The 26162-nt window shown below is 39.5% G+C and overlaps 3 protein-coding genes across 4 annotated transcripts; 2 read left to right on the top strand and 1 right to left on the bottom strand.

Annotated features, from left to right (window-relative positions):
- The first annotated feature begins 1231 nt into the window (after positions 1 to 1231).
- On the top strand, positions 1232 to 11499 carry LOC116046814 (nucleobindin-2). Its single transcript, XM_031295234.2, has 13 exons — positions 1232 to 1375; positions 1981 to 2118; positions 2499 to 2606; positions 2707 to 2839; positions 3544 to 3647; positions 5030 to 5215; positions 5527 to 5617; positions 5910 to 5968; positions 6086 to 6178; positions 7123 to 7212; positions 8343 to 8513; positions 8995 to 9034; positions 10075 to 11499. The coding sequence occupies exons 2-13, from the start codon at positions 1981 to 1983 to the stop codon at positions 10185 to 10187; spliced, it is 1326 nt and encodes a 441-aa protein (XP_031151094.1). The 5' UTR covers positions 1232 to 1375; the 3' UTR covers positions 10188 to 11499.
- si:dkey-10o6.2 (uncharacterized protein LOC100124608 homolog) lies at positions 11177 to 18176 on the bottom strand. The gene is made up of 7 exons (XM_031295236.2): positions 17903 to 18176; positions 16937 to 17061; positions 16784 to 16850; positions 16226 to 16373; positions 15189 to 15331; positions 14565 to 14675; positions 11177 to 12059 (listed from the first exon to the last, which is right to left on the bottom strand). The coding sequence occupies exons 1-7, from the start codon at positions 18053 to 18055 to the stop codon at positions 11883 to 11885; spliced, it is 924 nt and encodes a 307-aa protein (XP_031151096.1). The 5' UTR covers positions 18056 to 18176; the 3' UTR covers positions 11177 to 11882.
- A 111-nt stretch (positions 18177 to 18287) lies between these two features.
- LOC116046811 (patatin-like phospholipase domain-containing protein 2) lies at positions 18288 to 24589 on the top strand. 2 transcript variants are annotated; one of them, XM_031295227.2, is made up of 9 exons: positions 18288 to 18315; positions 19512 to 19744; positions 19957 to 20022; positions 20770 to 20979; positions 22712 to 22772; positions 22898 to 23077; positions 23237 to 23381; positions 23904 to 23999; positions 24202 to 24589. In XM_031295227.2, exons 1-9 carry the CDS (start codon positions 18303 to 18305, stop codon positions 24524 to 24526), a joined length of 1329 nt encoding a protein of 442 aa, XP_031151087.1. In that variant the 5' UTR covers positions 18288 to 18302; the 3' UTR covers positions 24527 to 24589. The 2 variants fall into 2 exon arrangements, with proteins under 2 accessions (XP_031151087.1, XP_031151086.1); XM_031295226.2 differs by lacking the exon at positions 18288 to 18315 and adding an exon at positions 18423 to 18609.
- Positions 24590 to 26162: the final 1573 nt, after the last annotated feature.

Raw genomic sequence — 26162 nt, 5'->3', positions numbered from 1 at the left:
ACAGAGAGGAGCTGCCTCCAGCCCCTCCCCCTCGTGAAGTTGCGTGCTGCCGTGTGCACTTGCTCAGAGAGGCTATGTTACGTTAGCTAGTTGCTGGTGTTCTTGCCGTGGGATTAACTGTACTAATAAAACTGTTGAAACACTGCGGCCACGCTGCTGTGAAAGCACCCCGAACGTCATTTATCAGTCTGGTTGTTACCCCTCTCAGTGGCAGCTCCTCCACTCATATCTTTATAACGGAGCTAACCGCTAACCGGAGCTAATCGTTGCCAACCGAGCCTTCAGTTCTGTGTGCCTGTATCCATTAACTGCATGTATGGACTCGAGTCTGAATAAAACACTTAATTTTATTCAAATGGCTGTAAAAGTTTTAAACTACAACTCAGAGTTGTTTGAATGACAGAAATCAGCTCAAGGTACGGCGTAGCGTTAGCGTGCTAGTTGATGCTTTCTCTGCTGAGTGCAGACTGATTTGCTCTCGCGAGTCATGTGACCAAATCGCAGCCTTTGCGATTAGGAAATCGCGTTTTAACATATCGCGATATTATCGCAAATGCAATTAATCGTTCAGCCCTACTTTACCCACAATTACTGTATACTGCTACAGTACTGTTTACATGATCTTGACATTACATTAGGTTTGTAACCAGCCATAAAAATTGTTATAAAAAGTAGCACAAAATGTATCAATGTCAAAAATATGAAGAAAAAAATAATAATTCATACAAAATAACAATTTGCTATGGATATAAATACATCTGTATGTTTTGTGTATTTTAAGTAACATAAATAAATAATGGCAAATAATGGTAAATAACAATAATGGCTTATATTTAGAGATATAATTTCTCTAAATCGCAGCATTATAGTCTGGTGCACGCACTAATTTTGGCCAACAACACCAAGGGAATCACAACAATCCCATTGAAATGATAAGTATTTTCCATCTCAGTTCATTTAATTTGCACTGGACCTTTGCTGTCGTGTACAAGTATATAATTAGGTATGTGTTTTAAAATATGAATAAGGTTTTTCCATCAAACACTAACTCCGCCCTCAGGGTTCATGAACGCCACGTACAGTTTGGCTCAACGCACCTTAAGCCACGGGTTGACAATTTGATACACTTTGACTTACAGGTCGAGCGCCCAATCAGCTCTCAACGCGACTGTTTTACAGAGAAAGTATACTTTTCTGCCCAATCAGGAGCGTCAAAGGCGGGGCGTTGCCATGGTGATCGCAACCTTTTTTTTCTGTAGGTTGTAGCTTGTATTGGCGGTAGATGACAGCTGTAAACAAGCTCTAATGAAGCTCAGGCACTTTGAGGAGAACTAAACGGTTAAAGCGCGTGAAGAGTAAAAAAGAAGAGCTTAAAGTAAGTGTCACTTTACAAGTAAATGGTATTTTACATGAAATGTAATTTATCATTGCAGTTTACTACATATGCTAAGGCTTGTTTTGTAGCTTTTCTACAGCTATGGGATAATGAATTAACTAGCAACCATCTTCTCTAAACAACCTGTTCCTTAAATGATACCGTTAGCTTGTGGGTTTATCATGTGAGTCGACACTCTTTCAGTGTATAAGGCTATGATAGAGGAACTGTTTTAAAGTAAGTTCGCTGCGTATTTATCCACTAAACACGTGTGCTGCACAGTCTTTTGCTCGTTGCTTTTGTAACTTGCATAACCTGATCGCATATTGTCTGCAGGTTAAGTTATACCACTTTTACAATGCTTGGGAAACTGAGGGTGTTGTCTCTTGTAATGAGCATCTGCCCACACTAGCTACATGTTGGCCTAAGAACATTTTCAGTACAATTATTTATTTATTTATTTATTTATTTATTTATATATATATATATATATATATATATATATATATATATATATAAAAAACTCCATGAGCGACGTACCATTTTCATGTCACATCTCAAAATTATGATTTGCCCTATTTTTCTTCATTTATGTATCTAACCAGATGGTGAAGGGTACATCCTTGGTCCATTGTGGGCTGATTCTGCTGAGTTTGTGGCTGTGTATCCAGTCAGTGCCTATCAGTGTGGACAAGGCCAAGGAGAAGCCTCAAGTGGAGGAACTGGAGTCACCACAGAGTGCTGTGAGTCAGATGGGCAATGTCCTATATGGCAATATCACATTTAAATATGGGTGTTACAGCTAATTACACCAAAATAAAAAGTCATCAGTCATTCAAAGGAGGGATTTATTTGGGCTTACAATGTCCCAGGAAGTGCTATTTCACATGGAAAGTACACTTGCTTGTGGGTAAAAGGTTGAAAATTACATTCAGTGTATTTTGTAGTATTTTCTCAAAACAAATAAGAGCAATATCAGGTTAAATTAGGTGCCAACGTTCATTAGCGAGACTTAAGTGACACAAAAGCTTTCCGTAATGGCCCGAAGTCAAGTTAGATATTAACAAGTTAAATCTAACTCTATTCAACAAACACTGATGACTGCTTTGGACTTTTGCTTCAGGAGACTGGGCTGCACTATGACCGCTACCTCAGGGAAGTCATTGAGTACCTCGAGAAAGACCCCCACTTTAAAGAAAAGCTCAAAAATGCCAACATGGATGACATCAAGGTTTGTCTGCACATTCACTAAACATGCCATTATTTTGCAAGCTCTTTGTTGACATGAACACTTTGTATTGAACTGTGGCATGTTGATTTTCTGCCTGCAGCAAGGCAAACTTTCCAAAGAGCTGGACTTTGTCCACCACAATTTTCGGACTAAGCTGGACGAGCTGAAGAGGGAGGAGATGAACAGGCTGCGGATGCTCATCAAAGTCAAACATGACATCCAGGGGGGGAATGGTAAGTGTCCTGCATGTCTTGCTGACAGGGTCCAAAATTAGCAACATCTACTAGCCAAATGCTGGTAAAATATGCAAGTGGCTGGTAGCTTTGCTTCACTCACCAGCCAAAAATCAATGGTTAAGTGGCTGGTAAAATTTTAACATTCACTAGCCATTTGGCTGGTGGACAAATAAAAGTTAATTTTGGACCCTGCTTGCTGATGTGTCAATTGCACAATTGTGCTTCTTGAAGTTGCACAATATGTTTTGTAATAGTATACACATCAGCAGTTGGGTCATTGAGTACATGATGTGGCTCTTAGACACAGGAAGACGATGTAATACAGCTAACAGTGACTTCTAGTGGCCAGTGTAAGTTGTCTTGCTGTGTGAAAGGTTCTGTAAAATTAGATTAAATGTAGTCAAAGAACAAAAGTACAGGTTGAAGTCACATCACCCTTTAAAAACATGAATAGCATGCTAGCCTGGCTGTATGTCAGTTATATGATGAACAACTACTGGAGCACGAAATATCTTTGGAAAGCACATGGGTAAGAGTAAGCAACAAGTTAGTTTATTGAATGACACGAGCTCTGTCTTTACTGCTTGCTATCTAAAATAAGTAAAAGATCTGTTTCACATTTTATGTGCCTACAACTGCAAAATACTTCATCTAATTGCTTTACAGTTAAACAGAACTTTTAATTATTCCCTTCCTTGCAGGCCGAACAGTGGACCACCAGGCCCTGCTGAAACAGTTTGATCACCTCAACCACCTGAACCCCAACACTTTCGAGGTGGATGACCTCGACCGCCTCATCCAATCGGTACAGGCACTGATGAAAAAACACCTGAACACGGTTCACTAAATAGATCTTTACTGTAGCAGATCTGACTTTTTTTTTTAATGAAGAATCTTTACTCAGCTGCTGTAGTTCTGGCTCCTCATTAATAGAAAAGTTGACTTAAAAAGGGGAACATTCATCAGGTGAAGTTGTTTCACACTCCACTGATAAAATAACAGGCGGTTTATGTTTTTGGCAGTGTAAGCAGCAAACACAGCCAAAATAAAGAATGACTCATCTCAGAGGAATAACTGTTGTTGCCCCAGAGCATATTGACTGATCAAGTAGCACAAATAGCTGGAAGTTGTTGAACAACCTCCCACATATACACATGGCAGCCACACACACTCAGGTTATCTTGGATACAGATCTCTTAGACCCTTGGATGGATGAGGCGATTTATAAGCTTATACTGACCATGTTCCTCTACACTGTTAGTGTGTACTACCGTGCTGCTGCTTATATGTAACTGCATCACAGTCACACCTATAATCACAATAAAGAACACATAGTATTACTATAATAAGGATGGATGAGCGTAAAGAGAATTACAGGCTTCAAAGAGTGAGCTGTGATTCTCAGGACCGCTCACATTTCAGCTTTATTAACCAGTCCGGTAATTTATAGATTTTAGATGTAATAACTTAGAAGCATTCACAGCTTTATGTCCTTTGACGGTGAGAGAGCAACATGTTTTCTGACATGTTTTCCTGTGTCAGTCTGACAATATTTTGTGTAGTTGTGTATACTGTCATTTATTTACTATTTATGCCTTAGGACTGCTTGGTGAAATGCAAACAATACTGATAAAGGACTTTATTTGTGAGACTTTTATTTGAAACTCAACTATCTGTGTACCAGTCGAGCACCGGCAGGGCTGTAGAATAAATAATTACCTGTGAGTTCCTGTAACACAAATCAGTCCAAAACAACAGTTTCAGAGTTATAGGAATCACCAGTCTATCCAAGACATAAAGAACTCTGTCTTAACACCCAGGCTATTGCTGCTGCTGAGTGGCTTTGTATGGCAGAACAGGGGTGTATTTGTACATGATCAGTTCCCATTAGACACTGCATATATATATAATCGCTGAACCATTTGTGTAATTTGCACTGCATGAGCTAATCACAAGGACGATGTTGTATTGATCCTGCCTGGAACATTACTTCATTAAATGCCATGTACCCTGGGTGAACAATAAAACTGATATTCATTCAGCCATGCAGTTTGCTTTATCGTGACCAGGACAACTCTGATTGCACCAATTGTGTTGGAATCAATTCCAGAAAAGTGAGTGTAACAGTATAAACTGTACAATCCAGGTGTGAATTTTCCCCCTCTCAACTTTTTGTTCTATTTGTAGGCGACCAAAGACCTGGAGACCTTTGACAAGGGCCGCCACGATGAGTTCAAGAGGTATGAGATGATGAAGGAGCATGAGAGGAGGGAACGTCTGAAGACCATGAATGAGGAGGTTCGCAAGACGGAGGCGCAGCACTACGAGGAGATGAAAAAGAAACACGCTGACCATCCCAAAGTGAACCACCCTGTAAGACTCCTGCTGTTCATTGATGCAAATAGAGATTACAGCTCATTTCGAAAACTAGGAGGAATTCTTATTACTTTCACTAGTTATGAGTTGATTATTTAAATTGTATGGACGTTTTAGGAAACATTGAAATTAAGTACAAATAAAAACAGGAGTCAGTTGAGCAGGTTTTAATTGAATGGTCATGGGGTGGTTGATAAAAAACAAACCACAAAATACAAGTTAAAGGAGAAAACTGTGAAATGATGTGCATGAAGATGAAGATGAACTGACACTAGTGTGTGTGTGTGTGTGTGTGTGTGTGTGTGTAGGGCAGTGAAGACCAGCTGAAGGAGGTGTGGCAGGAGTCAGACGGTTTGGACCCAGAGAACTTTGATCCCAAGACCTTTTTCAAAATCCATGGTAACCAAAGACAATATACGTGTCTGCCATGAACTCTTATCTTTTACTCTTATCTATCATAAATAAACGGCCCGTTCTGAATCTAGCATTGAATTGGGATTCTACAATCTAGTGAGTCTTCCCCTTGACAAAAAAAGGACCATTGTTGCTGAATGTGTTTGTGCATAGTCCAGTGATACAATGAGCACCATATAACCACACTGTTGACATAATAGTAATCTGATATGCCTGTGACTACACTATGTATGGATGAAATCACGTGTTCATTGCAGTCATGTGTTTTGTGTTGCAGACAGCAACGGAGATGGCTTCTTCGATGAGAATGAACTTGAGGCTCTTTTCACTAAAGAGGTATTCATGTTAATGAATGTGTTTTGCTAACTGCCCTGGTTCTGCACGTTTTAGGATAATGTAATATATAATGAAGAAGCCTTTGAGGTTAAATTTGCATCTGTGTGTGTCTTCAAGCTGGAGAAGGTGTACAACCCCAAAAATGAAGAAGACGACATGGTTGAGATGGAGGAAGAGAGATTGCGAATGAGAGAGCATGTTATGAATGAGGTGAGCCACCACAATAACACATCAGGCTCCCCCATGTCTGTTATTGATACATTAATGATCAGCCCTGATCAGGCCCCACAAATGATACAGGCATCCTTTGATTGCCGTCAGCAAAATGATTCAGACTATGATTCTATTGTAAGTTTGACTATTTAGCACCAAAACATAGTTCCAAAATTATTACCCCTATATGTTTTGTCTAAAGTGCAGCATTGGTATGTGAAAGATTATGTTTTCAGTTATATCCCCCCTATATGATGAATCAGTCCATTTTTTTTAAACACTAAATTACATTATCCGTCCAAGCAGTGTCAAAATCAGGACAGTAGTGTGTCAGAAATCACTCAAATTGTCATTTATGGAGAAATGGACACTTTTACAAATTAGAGGTGTTGAAATTAATCAAATAATCGATGCATCGAATCGTGGATATGGACGATGCTGCATCGATAATCGGCCGGGCCATAATCGATTATTTCTGTTTACATATTCTGTTATGTTTTGCACATTCAGGAAGTGCCAGTGCTCAGTGCTGTAGTTTTATGTATTCAGTTTATTTAGTATTAGAGCACTGCAGACTGTTTAGTTTTTGAAGCTTGAAAAGCTATGAATTAAATATCCTATATGGCTTTAATAGAAACATGTATTTGACGCATCGTGATGCATTGAGATGCATCGAGATATCGAATTGCTGACATGATAGCCTAATCGTAATCGAATTGGGAAATCAGTAAAGATTCACACTTCTATTACAAATGGTACGCAAACTTGCAGACTTTATCAGTGGTGCAAGATGGGAAAAATTGAGATGTGCTAAACAGTAACAGAGACAGTGCTTTAGCAGGGAGCTGAAAGCTCAAAGCTTTCCTTTGGCCAACAATTAATCTCGTAGACCATGTATTGAACTCACGTTGATTAAAGCAGCTTCATATGTTGATGTTCAGGTGGACACCAATAAAGACAGACTTGTGTCACTGGGCGAGTTCATTGCTGCCACTAAAAAGGAGGAGTTCTTGGAAAAAGACGAGTGGGAGGTAAGAGCTAGATTTTATAGAAACGTCTGATAGGCGCAGACAGGAATGTGAGGTTTCTCTTGAGAAGATGATGTTTACCAGGCTTGTGCAAAATTCAGAATTTCAGAATTGGCCTCCATTCAGTTCATGAATTGGAATTTGAATTGACTCCGCCCCACAGGAAGTTGAATTTGAATTTGAATGACAGGAAGTGGAATTAAATTCATGGCAATTCAAAGAAATTCCACACAGTCGCACAACAGAAAGAATGTGTTGAATCTCTACATTCAGTGTTAGGAAGGTTACTTTGGAAATGTAATTGCTTACTGTTATAAGTTACCCATTATAAATGTGGTTTGGATTACTTTATTTGGATTACTTTATCAATGCAAAGCAATTTCCTTTTAATTTGATTAGTAACTAATTGAATTACACATTTTACCTCAGTAATACAACTAAATACAATTACATTAATTTTGTAATTTAATAACATAATTTCATTACACGTAACTACTGTAGTCACTCCTCAACCCTGCATACATTTTGTTCCAAAATATAGATAAGCATTCTGGGAAATGGAGTCATGTTCCATCATGTTCCACAAAATTACAATTACAATAAATCAAACTTAATTATTTGTTCTGTGACTAAAGCTTTTACCATTCATTGCTCGGGGAAACATTTCCTGTTAATGTAATCTGTACAAGTAGTTCAAGCTAATATCATTTATAGAATATGTAATGCAATCTTATCTGACATACATTGTAAAGCTTCATTGTTAAACACTTCGCTTAAATTATGTATATGAATTTCTCTGAATTTTTATTGAATTGCAATTCTGCTTCCTTTAATTCAAATTCGAGAATTTAGGAGTCATTCTCAATTCATTTCTGAATTGTGCACAAGCCTGATGTTTACTGAATTGACTCAAAATTCGGTTTACATTGCTGTCATGTTAGCATATTTTATCTAGAATTAATTCAAGTTGTGAGCTACTCTCTTTTTAAAACTAGTTGGCTGGTTTAATGATAAAATGAAAGTTGTTCAAATGCAAGGAAGTAAACAGTTCTTTTGCAGATTCCCTAATTTAAGACACAATTTCGTTTACACAAATTCATTACATCCTGTAATTAATTTCCCGCCATTCACAGACTTTAGAACAAAAACCCCTTTACACTGAGGAGGAGCTGAGAGAGTACGAACAGCATCTGGTCAACGAGGAGCTCGACATTAACCAGAAGTCGGTGGAGCTGCAGAAACAGAGGGAGGAGCTGGAAAGGAAACAGGAAGAACTTAATGCTCAGAAGTTTGGGCTACAACAGGTACACTAAAAAATGAATTATTTGCAGTTGAAATACAATCAGGAATCAGGTGTTTTCCATCAATAGTCTGCAGTCACTTGGCTGGTGTAGTAGATTGAGTAATATCCGCACAGTGACCCATAGTTCAAATGATTTTAAATCATTTCTAATTGATGATTCACATGATTTGTTGGCATGATAGACACTTCCTTGTAGCAGCACGGTTGACCACACACAAACATGATGCAATTCAGTAGATTCTGTGCATGTACAGCACCATTTACTGCTGCCAAGTCTGAGATGTGTGAGCAGGTTTAAGCAAACAAAACCCAGATTCAGCTGTTTTTATCATGGCTCAGGGGATATAAAGGCATGTCAAAATGTAAATGTGCAGTTATCGTCCTGCTGTGTTCTTACAACATTTTTACGTTAATAAATTGAGCAGAGGTTCCCACGTATTTTGTGATGCCCTAACGTTTTCCATTTTGTTTTCTCTTCTCAGGCAGTAGAAGAAATGGAAAGGATAAAAACTGAGACCAAACGTAAGTATAACATTGCAAAGACAGTTGTCTAAACTTAATTTAACCAAGGAGCGTTGACACAGAGCTAAGCATGGGCCGGTTACCGGTTTCAAGGTATAAAAAAAAGTCAAGGTTTCAAAACCACTAACATTTTCTGTCATACCGTTCCTAAGGTATGAGCTGTTTTCTATGAGTGGTCAAGGACAGAAAGTACAGTTTAGTAATCCGTCTCCCTGCCAGTGTGAAGTGTGTTTAAAAATAAAATACATTGGGCACCTGGGTAGCTCACCTGGTAGAGCAGGCGCCCATATATAGAGGTTTACTCCTCGACGTAGTGGCTGCGGGTTCGACTCTGACCTGCGGCCCTTTGCTGCATGTCATTCCCCCCTCTCTCTCCCCTTTCATGTCTTCAGCTGTCCTATATAAATAAAGGCCTAAAAAAATGCCCCCCAAAAAAGTACATTGTGTTCAATGGAAAAAAGAAAAAAAAAAAATGTTAAAGCTGTAATCGTGAAACCGTGATATTTTTGCTGAAGGTTATCATCAGAATTGTATACCGGCCCATGCCTACACAGAGCACAGAACTTTACAATAACACTCACAGTTAAAGGGGTGCTTCTGTCATTTATTATTACATTTCTATAAAGTTCGGGAACTCACAAGAGATATTTAAAAAGAACAGTCACAATCAAAGTAGCAGAGGCCAAGACATCCTGATTTTTAGTCCCTAGTATGAATATATGAAAAATACTTGAACCTATAATTCCCATAACTTTGGAAACCTCCCTCTAGAACCACAGAATAGATCATACAACTGTTTTCACAGGGTGAATAGTCCTCCTTGTGACAGGTAAACTAAATCTTATTTGTAAAATCAGTGGGGTGCCCCTTTTGTAAAGGTGCAGTATTGAGACATTTTCAACTTCTGCGCCCCCCCAGTAGTAGCCTCCAAAAACTCAGCTGCCATTAGGAGAAATTGCAAATGGGCAGGGGACAATTGTCCTTCACGATCATGTAAATGCAACTCATTAACTTGTACTGATATGACTCTCTTTTTCCAGAGCCGGGCGCTGCTGTAGCTGGAGGTGAACCAGCACCATTTGTACCAGGAAACAGTCAACCAGTGCCCCCTGGCCACCAGCAGCCAGATGTACCAGTGCCAGGACACTCTTAGCGGGCCTCACTAGTCTGTGTGCTGTATGAATGCCAGTGAGCGTGCATGTGTGTGTTCACCTTGTAATGATTCCAATTTTCCAGTTTTGTTTAGAATTTTCAAAACACCACTTGAGAAAAATGTGCCCAAATATTAAGAGCACTTATGCCCATTGGGGCTGCATAAATCAGAATTGTGGAGCTGGTCCAGTTATTTTGTAAACAATCAACCCTTTTGTTTTTGTCATTTTGGTCTTTTTATCACAGCGAGGACTTTGTTCTCCTGGGGAAGTGCTTTGGGGAGAAACGGCGGAGCCTGAAAAGTGAATGTTTTTTTTTAGTGCACACTGTAGGTCATTGTCACTGTCTCTTAGAGGACACTTTGAAAATCGTTTATTTATTTCATTAAATAGAGCTGATAGAAATGAATGTCAAACTTAACTTTAGATAATATGTAGTGCTGCTAGCTTAAGATTGAAATGGTCCCATTTACATTTTTCATATAGTAATATAAAAATTTGACATTCCTCACATTTCCTTAGAAGAGCAAATATTCTGGATCCATAAAATATTGTATTCTTAACTTGCATTTCATCATGTTAATTTTCACACTGGTTTCATTTTAAAATGTGACCATGTGGGTTTAAAACATAGACTATCAATCAATATTTCGAAATCAGTTGGTTTTGCTCTCTAATACCTCTGTTTTATATAAGATCTTGGGATGGATCCAGACTGCAGCAGTTACCCATAATTATCAGCTATCAATTAGTTGTTTTTACAGACCTTTTCTTGTGAAACTCTGAAAATTTCCTGAGCTATTGTTTTTTTTACAAAGTTTGTACCTAGATAAAATGCGTATGTCCTGTGGACCAGATGATTGAAGAACATATTTAGTTTACAGATAATTATATTTAAATCTTTAAGTGTGCTGGTGTTAGTGATAATTGTATGGATTCCAAAGTGGTTTTATGTGTACCGTGAGTTTGTGTGTGTGTTAATATTGATTTGTTTTTCATGGTAGAATCATTTCTAATTTATTTATTCTCTACGCTACTGTAACGAAACTGCAGCGGGTTGAATTGGGCCTCGTCTCTCTCATAGGTGATGGGAAACTTTAATTAAATTACAGATAGTCACATGGTCAAGACTATGTTCATTAGAGATTAATACAACAGATGGAATAAGGTCTCAAAGATAGTTAATCTTTTTGAGCAATTGAGGTACAGTAGATGGGTTGATATTATGTCCCTTTCAAAAAGCACGTCCTGTGTGAGAAATTCATTAAACTGTTGTACAAGGTTTGAATGTGAACAATAAAACGAATGAGCTTGCAGGTTTGATGTTTGCTTCTCTTTTAATCATACACATTAACTGAGTCACTGACACCATATTTAAAATGGAAAAACAGTGTGGGATCTAAAGTGACATTATTTTAGACAAAACATGATAAAACAATACATTCCAGGTATAGATCAATCAATTTTTAGATCCTAAGACACTTTACAATTAAAAAAAAGTCAAATAATACCTTTATATCTCCCTACCTTGATTATTGCAACCAGTTATATTTTGGTATCGCCCAGTCTTGTTTATCTTGTCTCCAACTAGTTCAAAGCAAGTTTTGACAAGGTCAAAAAGAGGGGAGCACATTACTCCCATTCTTGCCTCCCTACACTGGCTGCCTGTTAGCTACAGAATAGGGCGGGGTAGAGATTCAGTTTCCATACGCGGCATTGAAGCGCTCCGTGAGGTAGTCGCCTCCTGTAACTGGGGGGTATTTGTTGGAGCCGTCGCAGCAGGTGATCAGAGCCTCATCATCCGGCTGGACGAAGAAAGCCAGAGACTGACGTGTGCCGGAGTCTCCGGCAGGGGGCAGCACAACTCTGTGGAGCTGAGGGGGAGGAGACAACTGCAAATTATATAAAAATACTAAAATTATGCTGAACTTAAACATTTCTTTCTTCCTACGGCACAATTCTCCTTTAATAGTTGTAGTTATGCTGGGATTTGTATCATCCTAGCATTTCTTAAAAGGTCCCATATTATGCTCCTTTTAAAAGGTTCATACTTGTATTTGGGGTTTCTGCCAGAACATGTTTACATGCTTTAAAGGTCCCATGGCATGAAAATTTCACTTTGAGGTTTTTAACATTAATATGAGTTCCCCCAGCCTGCCTATGGTCCCCCAGTGGCTAGAAATGGCGATAGTTGTAAAACGAGCCCTGGGTATCCGGTTCTGCCTTTGAGAAAATTAAAGCTCAGATGGGCCGATCTGGAATCTCCTCCTTATGTCATAAGGAGGAAGGTTACCTCCCCTTTGTGTTGCCCACCCAGAGAATTTGGCCCACCCATGAGAAAGAGAGATATCATGGCTTGCAAACAAGCAAAGTTGGCAGTTGGTCAAGACCACACCCCCACCCTCCACCATGCCCCCCCCTCTCTCCTCCTCAATAGCATTTAAAGCTACAGACACAGAAATGGCACATCCTAAGGAAAGCTCATTGTGGGACTGGCTCTAGTGGCTGTAATTCTGCACCAAGGCTGAATTTCGGGAACAGAGACTTCAGATGCAGTATTAGGAGACCACTAAGGCCTATATAAAACAATCCAAAAGGAAGCATGTCATAGGACCTTTAATGTTTATTAAAAAAAAAAAACTTCTCATACTGTCTGAATATACCTGTACTCAGCCTCTGTCTGAAACGCTCCATTTTAGCACCTGTCTCTTTGAGTCCCCCTCCCCAAAAGGCCCAGTCTGCTCTGATTGGTCAGTGTGTTGTCAGGGTCTTCCAAATTTGCCCTCTAAGGGCCAGATGTACATACATTTGCAAATGTACCGTTATCAGCGCCATGGCCAACCCGCAGAAAGCACATGCTGTGATAGTTTAGCTTACATCGTATTTACCAAACCTGCAGTTCGAGTAATCAGCGCTTTCCTCCGCCCACTATACCGTAAATTGCGCTGCAGCAAAGCATTAACTACTGGTGCTATGATACGGCTGAGTGCAGACTGCAATATTCCCACAGCTGATGCTATGACAGTTTGAAATGATCCTGATGCCAATATTTGTAATGAAGTGGGGAGTTTAACAACTGCTGGAATGGAATGTGCGCGCTTTCACAGGCGGTTTTTGTACATACCGCGGAATACATAATTAGGTGCATGAAAAGGAGGTTTGAGAGGGATGTGTATGTGGCTGGCTTGAGACCAGTGGAGGTGTCGTGACAACAGTTCAGTCCAGTCACTTATTTCCACAATTTCTTTTATTCCAAGTAATATCAAGGTAAGGTATGGGTGTATGTGTGGGTGTGTGGTTTCTGAGGGGGAAAAGGGATATGGGATATAATAAGCTTCACAATGCCACAATACAAGGCTATAATTAATTTAATTGACAAACAATACATAAGTTATCTGCTGTTATTATTAAACTAACAATGAATATAAATAATCAAATGCACATTTCCTACACAGGTAACTCAAATGAGTAATGTAAACCAATTTCAACTGCTCAATATAACAGCACCTTTAAACATCAGATAAACAAAAGGAATGCAAGATTAGCGCTCACCTTATAAGTACATTAGCAACATTTCATCAAAGTAAAAATGTATGAAACTTACATAACGCAATAACACACACAAGGCAGGAGACACAGCATTTCAAGCAGCAAGGATTCCTCCATGTGGTTTGAACAAAGAGAAGGGGCTGTGTGCACAGGTGCTGTCTAATGAAGTCTGTGGCTGATTGAGGCTAATTAGTTGAAGGTGTGGTGAACTACCTGTGGAAATGAGTGGCCAAAAATGGGGGTGTGGCAACTGCAGGACAGAGCTGAAAACTTCCAAACAGTGCACTTTACGCTTCCCCTCCCATCTCTTTATGGGAAAGTCCCACTTTCCCCTTGACCCTCCCGTGAATGCATATGCATGACACGGAAAAGCACAATTTGCCATTTTCAGTTCCCGCGACAGGCAGTCTGCGCTTTTACCTCAGTGCAGCCTGTTTGTACATACCTCGCCATGCTTTTACGCGCACGTTGCGAATCAAATACGCCTGAAGTGGGCGCAAAAGCGTTAGTACATCTGCCCCTCAGTCTCTGCACTGTCATTGCAGCCGAGGAATGACTGTAAAAGCACTGTTGCTGCACTAACAGGGCTTTGTAATTCTATCAAACACCTTTACTTGGCTGACATCTTCACAAGCAAAAAGAGGACCTCTTGTAGACCAGTTAGGCTTTGAACTTGTCTTGTTAAATCCCATGCACATACTTTTTTTATTCATTTTTCTTTTACATTTTTTTTTTGTTTTTAATTCATTCTCATATCGTTGTAAAACAAACTACCAAAGCTTTTTTATGCAGATGTGATATACATCTGCAAAACATTTCTCTCCACTTACCACAGAGACAAACTGATCATTGGTCCAGCGCTGCATCAGGTCAGCGACATTAATGAGGGCCGCTCCGGGGATGGAGGGAGCACAGATGAATTCACCTGAACGTTTTCGCACCTGAAGGTTAACAAGTGTCAGGTGGATTACATGCCTAAAGATTTCTTTGACAGTAACAAATATTAAAACAAATTTCCAACTGTCTGGTACAGTAATCCTCGACTTTAAAGACAATGGTTAAGTGGTAGTTTGTAATTGTGTTGCATCCAGAAGTGGAGATGTCAGCGGTTGGGCTGGGTACCGAATTTGATACTATTTATGCACCGACCAAATTGCCTCCTTAGTATCGAGTATAAAAAAATGCCTCGTCATTCAATACCAAATTTCGATACCTTAGGAATAAATCTCATCAGTGTAAGTCAGCCAATAAAAATGTAGCATTTCTGTGATTGCCTAACGTTACACGTCGCAGAGACACGCAGGAAAAACTCTACGTTATGCACAGAGATGGGGCTCACGCGGTAGCAGCTGAAAAACAAATAAATAGATTTGTGCCGTAATGTGTAATGTTGTAATTTCTTTTTGTTAAAATGGATTTTTTTAACGATACCCAGCCCTAGTCAGCAGTGTTACCTGCAGACCCTCAGAGCTGCTAAACAACAGGGTGATGCTGCCATAGTCGGAATGTTCTCCACATCGCAGCTGACCCTCCTTCACTTTCTCATGGTTTACTGGTGGGTAGTACAGAGACCGCAGAGTTGTGCCATTCTCATCAGCTAGAGGAGACACAACAACACTGTTAAGACCTGCCTGGTATATTAATATCACAAGCGTTTACATTGGGCCTGAGAATCAAGAACAAGAAGGTACACCAAGGCTTGGCTGTCTGAGAATATCTTTAATAGAGGTGCTGTTCCAGTAAATATGAGCCAATGTGGAAGTCAAACATTGTGCTGCTGAGTGAGAAGACTCACTCACTGCAACTTAGTGAGTTAGTTTTTAGAGCAAGGAAAGTAGAGCTGCAAAGATTAATTGATTAGTTGTCAACTATTAACTTGATCGCCAACTGTTTTGATAATCGGTTTGAGTCATTTTTAACACATAAAAAGTAAAAATTCTCTGATTCCAGCTTCTTAAGTGTGAATATTTTCCAGTTTCTTCTTTCCTCTGTGACAGTAAACTGAATATATTTGAGTTGTGGACAAAACAAGACATTTGAGGACGTCATCTTGGGCTTTGGGAAACACTGATCAACATTTTTCAATATTTTCTGACATTATTTTAGACCAAACAGCTAATCGATTAATTGAGAAAATAATCAACAAATTAATCAACAATGCAAATAATCATTAGTTGCAGCCCTAAAGGAATGTTTAAATCACTAAACCAGCTGGGAATTTTTTGTGTAGTGGGATCTGCATGGATAATGCTATACTTCCCTACAAACGATCAGCTCTGTGCCTGTGAGCAGATCTCTTTGTTTTCACCTGCTCAGCAGAATACAATTTTGTGAATGTGAGATGTACCACACATGCTCAGGAGACTCCATTCAGATACACAAAGGATCACAGTGTTGCCACACATCAGCTGATCTAGACTCATTGACGGTCCTCAGCTTGAACCCAGGCAACAATAACACACTCCAAAGTGAGAGTAGTGAGTGTACATACTTCCTATTAAACGGTGCGCACTCAGGAACACCTCCGGGTTCAGACCCAGACTGTGGGCCATCACCCTCAGCACCCGCAGACTTAGCTCTGTAGAGTGCTGGAAGAAAGACGTCTGCATCTCCTGGAACCCTTTTACAGATGGCCATTTCTACAGCAGAAGAGAACGGATTTAGATCCTGACAGATACTGGATTTCTGAGGATGACACTGATATTCATATTTGAAAGTTGAAACATCTATTTATCTGCAGTTTTGAAATATGGGCTGAGCAGGGCACTTGAAAAATAAACTTGTCAGTTTTATGGGGGGAGTTTCCCTGATCTGAATCTAAGGTCTAAGGATAGAGGGTGATTATCTTTGATAAATCAATGTCGGCTGATAACATTAGCAGATTAATTCATCAATCAGGCTGCAAATAGAACAGAACATTCTCTGGTCAAATAAACCCCCTATAGAGTAACTTGTACTTTGACCTCCAAACTAATACAGAATAAAGTTATCTTTTTTCTCTCTCTTTTATGTGATCAAAGTCTGTCAATCTTTGATAGTGAATCTTTACAATGTCAGGGTGTAGTGAAGAACAGTTGAATGCCTCCTTTAGGTCTCCAGGCCGACGTGGATTCAACCTGAAAAAAAGAAGTTATTTAAATGTATAACAAGTAAATTGTGCAGGCAAGCACACGCTAAGTTGTGTTCATTTTCTGATTCCTACTTCTCAATCTCCAGAGACACCCAGCCGTGGTTGGGATTGTTGGCAAAGCTTTTCCTGCTGAAAGGTTGTTTCACTTCATCTGGCTGCAGGAAGAATGTCTTGGATAGGGCCATAACACGATCCACCTATCCAAACACACCAGGAGAAAAGATGCATTTCCACTTTAAGCACTACATTTGTCTGAGTTCTTTAGTTACTTTTCAGATTACAATATTGCATACCCCTCCTGTCCAGTGAAAACCATGCATCTCCAAATTTAGTGATTTTGACTTTGAATGTTTGAAGAAACAAAAGGATAAATTGTTCCTTAAAGTGTCGAGAAAATTAAGCTAAATAATCTATTTTGAAAAAAATTGGATCAGCTGGAAAATGCATCGTTACAAAGCTGAAAACAGGGCTGTTTTTCTGACACCATGAAAAGTTGAATTTAGAGATACAAACGCAGGATGGTCTAGAATATATTGCATTGCTGTAGATTACCAACAGTAGGCTATACAGTATAAAGGAATTCAAATTAGCACAACTTAGCATACAGTAATATTAACCCAAAACATCATAATACTAAAACACTGACTTTCACTTACACATACTTTACATACATTTACATTTCACATACGTTAACACTTTTTCCCGACGTTTTTGACGCCTTTTTTCAGTTTGTTTTGGCTTTTTTTTGTTTTAAATTTTTCTTCTACACATTTTCAGCGCTTATTTCTACATTCCATATTTTCTGATATAAAACAAAAATTTAAAACGGGATCATGTGACCGGAAGTCAACACAAGGGTTAAGTAGGCTATTGCATAGCTGACATTTTTACTTTAGTAAGGTTTTGCATGCAGGACTTTTACCTTTAGCCTAGTGGAGTATTTTCACAGTGTGGAACTACAGCTTTTCTGAATATTTTTTCCACCACTGCAACAAACCAAACGTCATACAAAAATGTCACTTTATTTGCTTTACTCACCTCCTCCTGAGTGATCCCAGTGTTCTTCAGAAAAACAAAACCAACTTCTGTAAAAGCTGTTTTCAACTCTTTGCTTAAATTCCGCATCTGGTCGTCAGTAACATCTTCCTTACTCAGGCTGTATGCGCCAAAGTCCACCACTGGAATGATCATTTTAAAAATACAAAATGTATTTCTGAAAGGTCTGTAAAGTACAGGATATAATAATAACAACAAACAGTAAGCAGAGAAGTTGCCAGCAGTGGCTGCGAACCATAGACAGTATATAAAACTGCGAACTCGTTCCGCTATTATCATGTGACCTTCTCCAGCCAATAGGAAAACAGTTCCCAATCAAACTAAATTACCATAAGCTATATAAAATGGGAAATTACACAACAGGTATCTTTGTCACCTTTGGATGCTGTTTGCAGGTGAAGTAAAGGTAGCAGTTGGCCAACAGTGATCCCCATCATTTTACAATTCAACAAGCTGAGATTTTGTCTACTTTAGTTTCTGTGGTGGAGTTGCAACTGAGAAGATGCTTGATTTGACGAAAGATTGGAACATCTCCTTTGCAGGATGCGGTTTTATGGGGGTTTATTATGTTGGCGCCTGCTGCTGTATCCTTGAACGGTTCCCTCGCTTAATACAAGACGCCTCTAAAATCTGTGGAGCGTCTGCAGGTGCTGTGATGGCTGCTATTATTTCTGTTGGAATCCCCATCGGTGAGCTGAACGTTCCTTCTCGACTGACCAAACGTCATTCACAAATCTGCCAGTTTAACGCAGCGTTGGTAATTAGCAAATTGCTGGGTTGAATGAAACAATGTTCAAGATGCTATTTAAATCATTACATTTTATTATATGATTCGGCATAGATGTAATGCACTTTATACGACACAGTGCGTGTACCCACATGGACATCATTAGTCTCCTCATGGACATACATCAGAAAGCCTTTTGATCTGTGGAATTGATTGTTGCGGTTTGCATCTTGTTTGGACAACTCAGATTTTCTGAATTCAATAGTTAAAAAAGGTAACAAACCTGTGCACAGTTAACAGATTTTCTTTGCTTTAGTTGACCTTCCATCACTTTGGCACAGAGTTTTAACTAGCCAGACACAGACGGAATTTAAAACAAGAAATGCCAACACAAAAACAAACAAAAGAAAAAACCCTCCTTAACACTTGGATGGGCAGAATCTGTACATGTGAGATGGGAAACATTATGTACGAAACTGTAGCATTAGTGTTATATTATGTATTGAGTGGCTTATAAAATATTCCAAGATGCCAAGATTCAATGTATCCATGAAATCTGTGAACCTGCTCCAGATATTACAAAATTTTCATTTTCAGATTGGGTAATCTTAGTTTCTACTAGTTGACAGAATAACTTCTATTTTTAAGATCTAAAGTCACGATTAATCAGGATTTCTATTTTTAAAGTGCATCCGCAGTGTTTTGTGAAAGACACTTTTCAGCTGTGAGTTTCTAATCATGTAGAAATGTTTGCAGTCAAACAGATCCTTAATAGTTTTTATTTAGAAAATAAATAAATTCCCAAGTTTCCAGTTCAGCATTTCTACAATACATGCACTCTAATTACTGTGTTTCTTTGTGCAGAAAAATGCTGTGCTGATTTGATGCGTATGGCCAAAGAGGGCAGGAAGCGCAAACTGGGGCCCCTGCACCCGGCTTTCAATCTATTGCAGATAGTACGAGACTCTCTGATGGAGGGCCTTCCAGAAGACGCCCATGTTCGAGCCTCTGGGAAGCTCTGTGTGTCCCTGACCAGAGTGCCTGATGGGAAGAACGAACTAGTGACGAAGTTTGACAGCAAAGAGGAGCTTGTTCAGGTATATTTTACAATTTGGGAGGAGTGATTTTCCAATAGTTTATGGTCATATCTGATTTTATCTTGTAATTTTAACCAGCCCTGTCTTTTTTTAAAGTAATACTTAAAATGGGATTAACTCTTGTCGAAATTTTAAAGAACTTTAGTGTTTGTGTAACCACAGAGAGGTTTTTGTTTCTGTAAATAATTTGCAGTAATGTCTGCCTTTTCCAGGCCCTCTTATGCAGCTGCTTCGTCCCTTTCTACTGTGGTGTGATACCACCTACTTACCGTGGAGTGGTGAGTAAACCAGGAAGCTAGGACATGATAAGTTTTCTCTTAAGCCAGGACATTTATAGTGAGCTTCATTCAGTCGGTCAACGTTCCAGCTCAGCATAATTTAGTACTCCTTTATGGGGAACAGTTTACCTTGAAACTGCATCTAGACTGAGTTTAATGCCACCTCATGTGCTTAAATTAAAGCAAAATGTTAACTGTTTTTAATCGGTATTGATGTTCTTAACCTCAACGTATCTGTGTTGTGGCCACTAGTCTTGGTGTAGTACACCTATCCTGCTACCAGAGTGCACAGCCCTAAATGTTCAAATTCTGACATATAGGGAAAGGTTTAGGCGTGAATGCACATGTAAGGAAATGCACAAGTTCTACAATACCTTACGGAAAAATACAACAAAATATTAGACCACAAACTACTGCCTCGAATATTTCTAAAGTTCAACCTACAGCTCTTAGACACAGCGTCAACAATTACAAAGTGTCACATAGTTTTAGGTATTTTGTGTGACTTTATTCTAATCTATTAAGGGGGGTTGCATTCCACTCAAACTTTATACTTGCTCAATATTACCTGTCAGGTGGATTTAGGCACTGCATGATATGTTTTATTATTACATCTTCATGATAACGGTGTACAATATTATGATGTTCATAATTCTGTTATATAAGAACTTGTGTTTATAATGGTTATAGTGTGCCTTAACACATTTCTGGTTTTCCCACTGATCAACATCCTCGTTTTCCACTCAGCATTATGTGGACGGTGCGATCAGTGACAACCAGCCTCAGTGTTACACGAAAAACACGATCACGTTCTCTGCGTATGCCGGCGAGAGCGATCTCTGCCCTCGAGATAGCACGCTAATCTTCCACGAGGTGCGCTTCAACAACGTCAGCATCCAGGTCAACTCAGAGAACTTGTACAGACTCACCAGCACCTTCTTCCCCCCGCCACCTGAGGTGAGACACAGAAGCTACTGACTCTCAGCTGCAGCAGTTAAAAGATTTAGATTTGTTTACATTAAACCTGTAAGTATTTGTCATGCAACTATTTTGTTTATGTGAGACATCTCTAAGCGTAGAAAAGGCATTAAAGTTCAGAGATGACGCAGAGGAGTCAAAGCAGTACAGGATTCCTCTACAGTGAGACAATATGCTATTTGATAATCTTAACACTAACCGATATCCACACTTACGGGTGGCCCATGTGTCTTGAAGGAGATGAAAACATGTTTCCAAAGTTTGTTGTTAAGTCCTCCCTGATCCAAAGTTTGGCTGAATTACTCAAATTTCTTTTAATGTCTCCTTTATGCCCTCTGCTGGTCAGAAATTGCTTATTGCAATGTACAGCACACAAACATGTTCCATTTATGTTGATACCAATGGACTGTGAACGCCTGCAATATTGTATATACATCAGGGATCTTAAACAGGGCTTCTGGGACCCCTAGGAGGTCCTCAAAGTCAATGCAGGGGGGGTCTCCAAATTAGTCTTAATGTTTGAAGTTTTTTCAAAACTTAAAAGTCTTAACAGGAATTAGGGCTGAACGATTTTTGAAAATAATCTAATTGCGATTTTTTTCCCAAATATTGCGATTGCGATTCGATTATTTTTTTAAGCTCTTAGTCTTCTGTATTATTCAACAAAGAATAATAATATAATTTATAGTATGAACACACAATTACACACTAGACAGTTAAATAAGTAAAAATATAGTATAAGTGTAATTTTTGTGTCTCCAGCCCCTCCCCCTCGTGAAGTTGCGTGCTGCCGTGTGCACTTGCTCAGAGAGGCTATCGTTGCGTTAGCTAGTTGCTGGTGTTCTTGCCGTGGGATTAATTGTACTAATAAAACTGTTGAAACACTGCGGCCACGCTGCTGTGAAAGCACCCCGAACGTCATTTATCAGTCTGGTTGTTACCCCTCTCAGTGGCAGCTCCTCCACTCATATCTTTATAACGGAGCTAACCGGATAATAATAGCTAATCGTTGCCAACCGAGCCTTCAGTTCTGTGTGCCTGTATTCATTAACTGCATGTATGGACTCGAGTCTGAATAAAACCCTTCATTTTATTAAAATGGCTGTAAAAGTTTTAAACTACAACTCAGAGTTGTTTGAATGACAGAAATCAGCTCAAGGTACGGCGTAGCGTTAGCGTGCTAGTTGATGCTTTCTCTGCTGAGTGCAGACTGATTTGCTCTCGCGAGTCATGTGACCAAATCGCAGCCTTTGCGATTAGGAAATCGCGTTTTAACATATCGCGATATTATCGCAAATGCAATTAATCGTTCAGCCCTAACAGGAATATAACATTATCAACAAATATAAATCCGCCCCTGATAGCCATCCACAGATACAGATCATCCTAAGGATTCACTGTGCCACATGTATGTTTTAACATTAAAACATGATTTATAAAATCATGCCAACAAGTATTATTATAGGTTATTTTAATAGCTTAGTATTTTATGCAAAAAAGGTATGTATAAAGGTTTTAGACCGCCTTACACGTTATTGTAGGCCCAGTTTAATATGAAACTTCATTTTATACAATATATGTAGTAGGGGGTCCCTGCTTGTCTCTCTTTCAGTTAAGGGGTCCTTGGCTTAAAAAAACCGTTGAAGACCCCTGATATAGATTAAGCAGATTTAGCTTGCATCTTCACCCAGCACCTTTTTAAATTTTACAGGCAATGGCTGAAATCTGCCAGAAGGGCTATATGGATGCTCTCCGCTTCCTACAAGATAACAGTAAGGACATATTAATGGAGAAGGGGAAAAAATGGGGGAAGAAGTGTTTTTTTTTTATTCTACTAGCAGCAGTATTCCAGTGCTTCTTATTGCAGAAAATGCCTCAATTTAAATGCCCATCACAGATCTGATCAGCACCAATAGTCCCATGAAGAGTTTGGAGACAAACTGCTGTGAGTGTAAGATGGAGTGGGTTGAAGAGTCCAATGAGAACGCACAACAGAATGGACTGAAACCACATCAGAAAGGACACTGGTGGCTGGATCCACAGCTCATAGAAAACCTCCCAGTTGCCATCAAAAAAGGTAAGGACAGGACATTGAAGGGTGGCTGACATGGTTGTGATCAGCATGGACATCCTCATTCATACTTTAAAAAAAAAATATACCAACGCCAGTAAGGTAAATGTAATGCTGTAAAACTAAATGTGTAATGTTTGTTTTTTTTCACTGTATTTGTGTCAGTGTTTTGTGAGGCCTGCAGGGAGGCGCATACTACGGATGCTGGTCTGTTGTCCCAGATGACCGAGTACCTGCCAGAGAAGGTGACTTCCTATCTGCAGATGCCCTGTGCTCGACCCGTTGACTCAGCCTTCTCTCTAGCCCAGAGGTAGTGTATTAGCCAGGCTTTGTTCAACCTGTTACAATACCATCATCCAAATAATTTCTAATAGTGCTAAACGGGCTGCAAGCCTATCTCATCTGTGATCATGAAATCCAAACGGGCTACAACAAATGCTACACATGATTTGCAAATACTCTTAGGCGTAGATGTATAATTGACTATGAACCACAGATGGATATTTAGGTAATGATAATGGTCTATTATAATTATTTTCAAGGATAGTCTGCTGCAGTATCTAGGGCGTTAAGTCTCTTCAGTATCTTACAATTAAGCACACTGAGGCTTCATACTTCTACTCTGCTATATTTGAGGGAAATATTGTAGTCCACTACATCTCTCGGACAGCTTTTTTTTTTTTTAGCATTTCATCTCTTTCTGTCTATCTATTCCTTCCTGCCAGAAATACGTTTTTTGTTTACTTTTGTTTTTGTCCATTTTTTTCTTCGCAATTACAACTTTTCGTTATTTGCTATTTGACTCTCCAAGACTTTGGCTGTTCTTTCTTAGACTTGTGGACTGGATCCCAGATGTACATAGGGACATGAGCTGGCTCTACGGCATGGCTGGAGACATGTGCAAAAATGCTTGGAAAGACAAGGACAGGTATGCGGTGTAATCATTGTTGTGTTGTGCAAATTAAATGCCTTTGAGAAAAAGAAGAAAAAAACCTCCCGCTTGGCTGTACTTCGAGCTAAATGCCACTGTTGTAAACTTTCTGGAGAAGCAAAGTGGAGAACTGACACACAATAGCTGCCTGCCATTCCTCATAAGATGAATGCTTGTCTCTACCCTGTGCTTTTTCCAGGGAGTCGTCAAGACTGCCACTAAGCCTGAATCAGAGAAAAGACGCAAAGACTCTCCCAACGGCCTCAGAAACCACTCTCCCCTCCAGTCTTACCCTCACCTGGAACACACAAGAGGAGTTGGACCACATGCCTTTGACTCCACCTCTCACACCCATTGTCAGCCCCACCTCTGGGTTTGGTGAAGCTGCCACAGATTTGCCTGAAAGCGCAGGTACAGGCTGGGGTTTGGGCAGAGCTGTGGGGTGGATCCGAAATATTACTTTCGAGCAAACTTCAGACCTCAAGAAAACTGATGATTCAGTGTCCTTTTCTGCATTCAAGTAACTCTATTGGATATTGCACTGAAAGAAGAAAGCAAAAAATGTTGAATAAATTATTGCAAAAAGATCCTGTGTTTTGTGGTGTCACTATCAAAGAAAATCAGTGGGTTTCTTAAATGTATGTACAGTAGTACTAACTTACTGGACATCTATGTCCTGCAAAATCCTACAGCTCTCTCCCATGAGTTTATCTTTTGAAAAAAAGAAGGTTCTATGTCTGTTAAAGCTTCACTAATCCATAGTTTTATATTAACAATGACTTATTTTACTCTACAAGTGCAGTGCCTGAAATGGGCCTGTACATTTGATTTTTTTTTGTCCACATGAGTACCCTTACTTCTGAAAGATAACAGTATTATTAATGGGCTGATATCATATACTGTATATAAAGTCTATGGCTAATATTTATACCTGTGACAGTAGCTCAGTCCGTAGGGACTTGGCTTTGGAACGAAAAGGTTGCTGGTTCGAGTCCCTGTATGAAGTGTGGACTGGTGTAGAGGGGCCATTTTGATGCCTTGAACAAGGCACCGAACCCCCAACTGCTCGGTGTGTCTGTTCATGGGCAGCCCCCTCACTCTGACATCTGTCAGTTTAGTGCATGTGTATTTCAGGCCTGTATGTAATAACTGTAACAGAGTGAAGTAATGTAATTTCCCCTTGTGGGATCAATGAAGTAGGTCTTCTTCTTTTCTTATGTAAAGTCAGACATTCAGCACTGGAATCTGATGACCATGAAGAGAAGCAGAGAAGAGAAGGGGTGCCGTGTCTGGAGTATATACCCTCCCCCGCCGGTCTGGGCGAACGCTGCAACTCCTCACTCCCTAAATAAAAGTAGACTGTTCAGCAGTGAGATTGGCTGTCGAATCAGGCTCCTTAGAGTCTCAATAGTCATTGATTCAGGGTCATACAAGATGTATGTATGAATATACAGTAACTATAGCAAAGACGCATGCAATGATCATGTCATGTAACTGCTGAATTAGAGTACTGGCACCTTTTTTGTTCTAATTCAGGCACTGTGTAAGTGGCAGTATCTCACTGAGAATCATTACTCAACTGCAGTTCCTGTCAGCTCTTTGGCACTTTTTAGCATCTTTTAGCTCATTATTTTGGTCTTTCTAGCAGTAGGCAGCTAAACATGACCTGCTCAACACCAAACAGCAGACAGACAAAGTCAGAGACTAGCTGGTGAGCATGGTGGAGCATTTAGCAGCTAAAGAGCCATATATTTTTCTCAGCTGGTGGTAGAATACTGGACTTACATTCGTTGGGTGGACAGAAACACAACTCTAAATGAATGTTCCTCTGCGTCTGCTGGATTTGTAAATGGGCAACAGTTTGCTAACTTTTCTACATAACTTTACAAGGTGTTAATATGTCAGTGTTTTGTTCCGCTGCCCCCAAGTGGACAAAACAATGAACTATTAATGCTGCTTCAAGGTGAAATGAGTGTCTACTTATAGTAGAATTTGAGCACTTTGTCATTTTAACAAAGAACAACAAAACAAATTGCCTTAGCATTCAAGAACTTAAGCTCCAGTGAGACAAAAGGTCTTATTACCGATTACTAACCTGATGCTAAAAAAATAGCTAAAATACGTAGGTCTTCAAATATAGATAGTACGGACAGAAAACAA

Source organism: Sander lucioperca, chromosome 7 (assembly GCF_008315115.2).
Source record: "Sander lucioperca isolate FBNREF2018 chromosome 7, SLUC_FBN_1.2, whole genome shotgun sequence".
NCBI classification, from domain to species: Eukaryota; Metazoa; Chordata; class Actinopteri; order Perciformes; family Percidae; genus Sander; species Sander lucioperca.
Note: the sequence above shows the minus strand (reverse complement) of the source record. Positions and strands in the feature narration are given on the sequence as shown.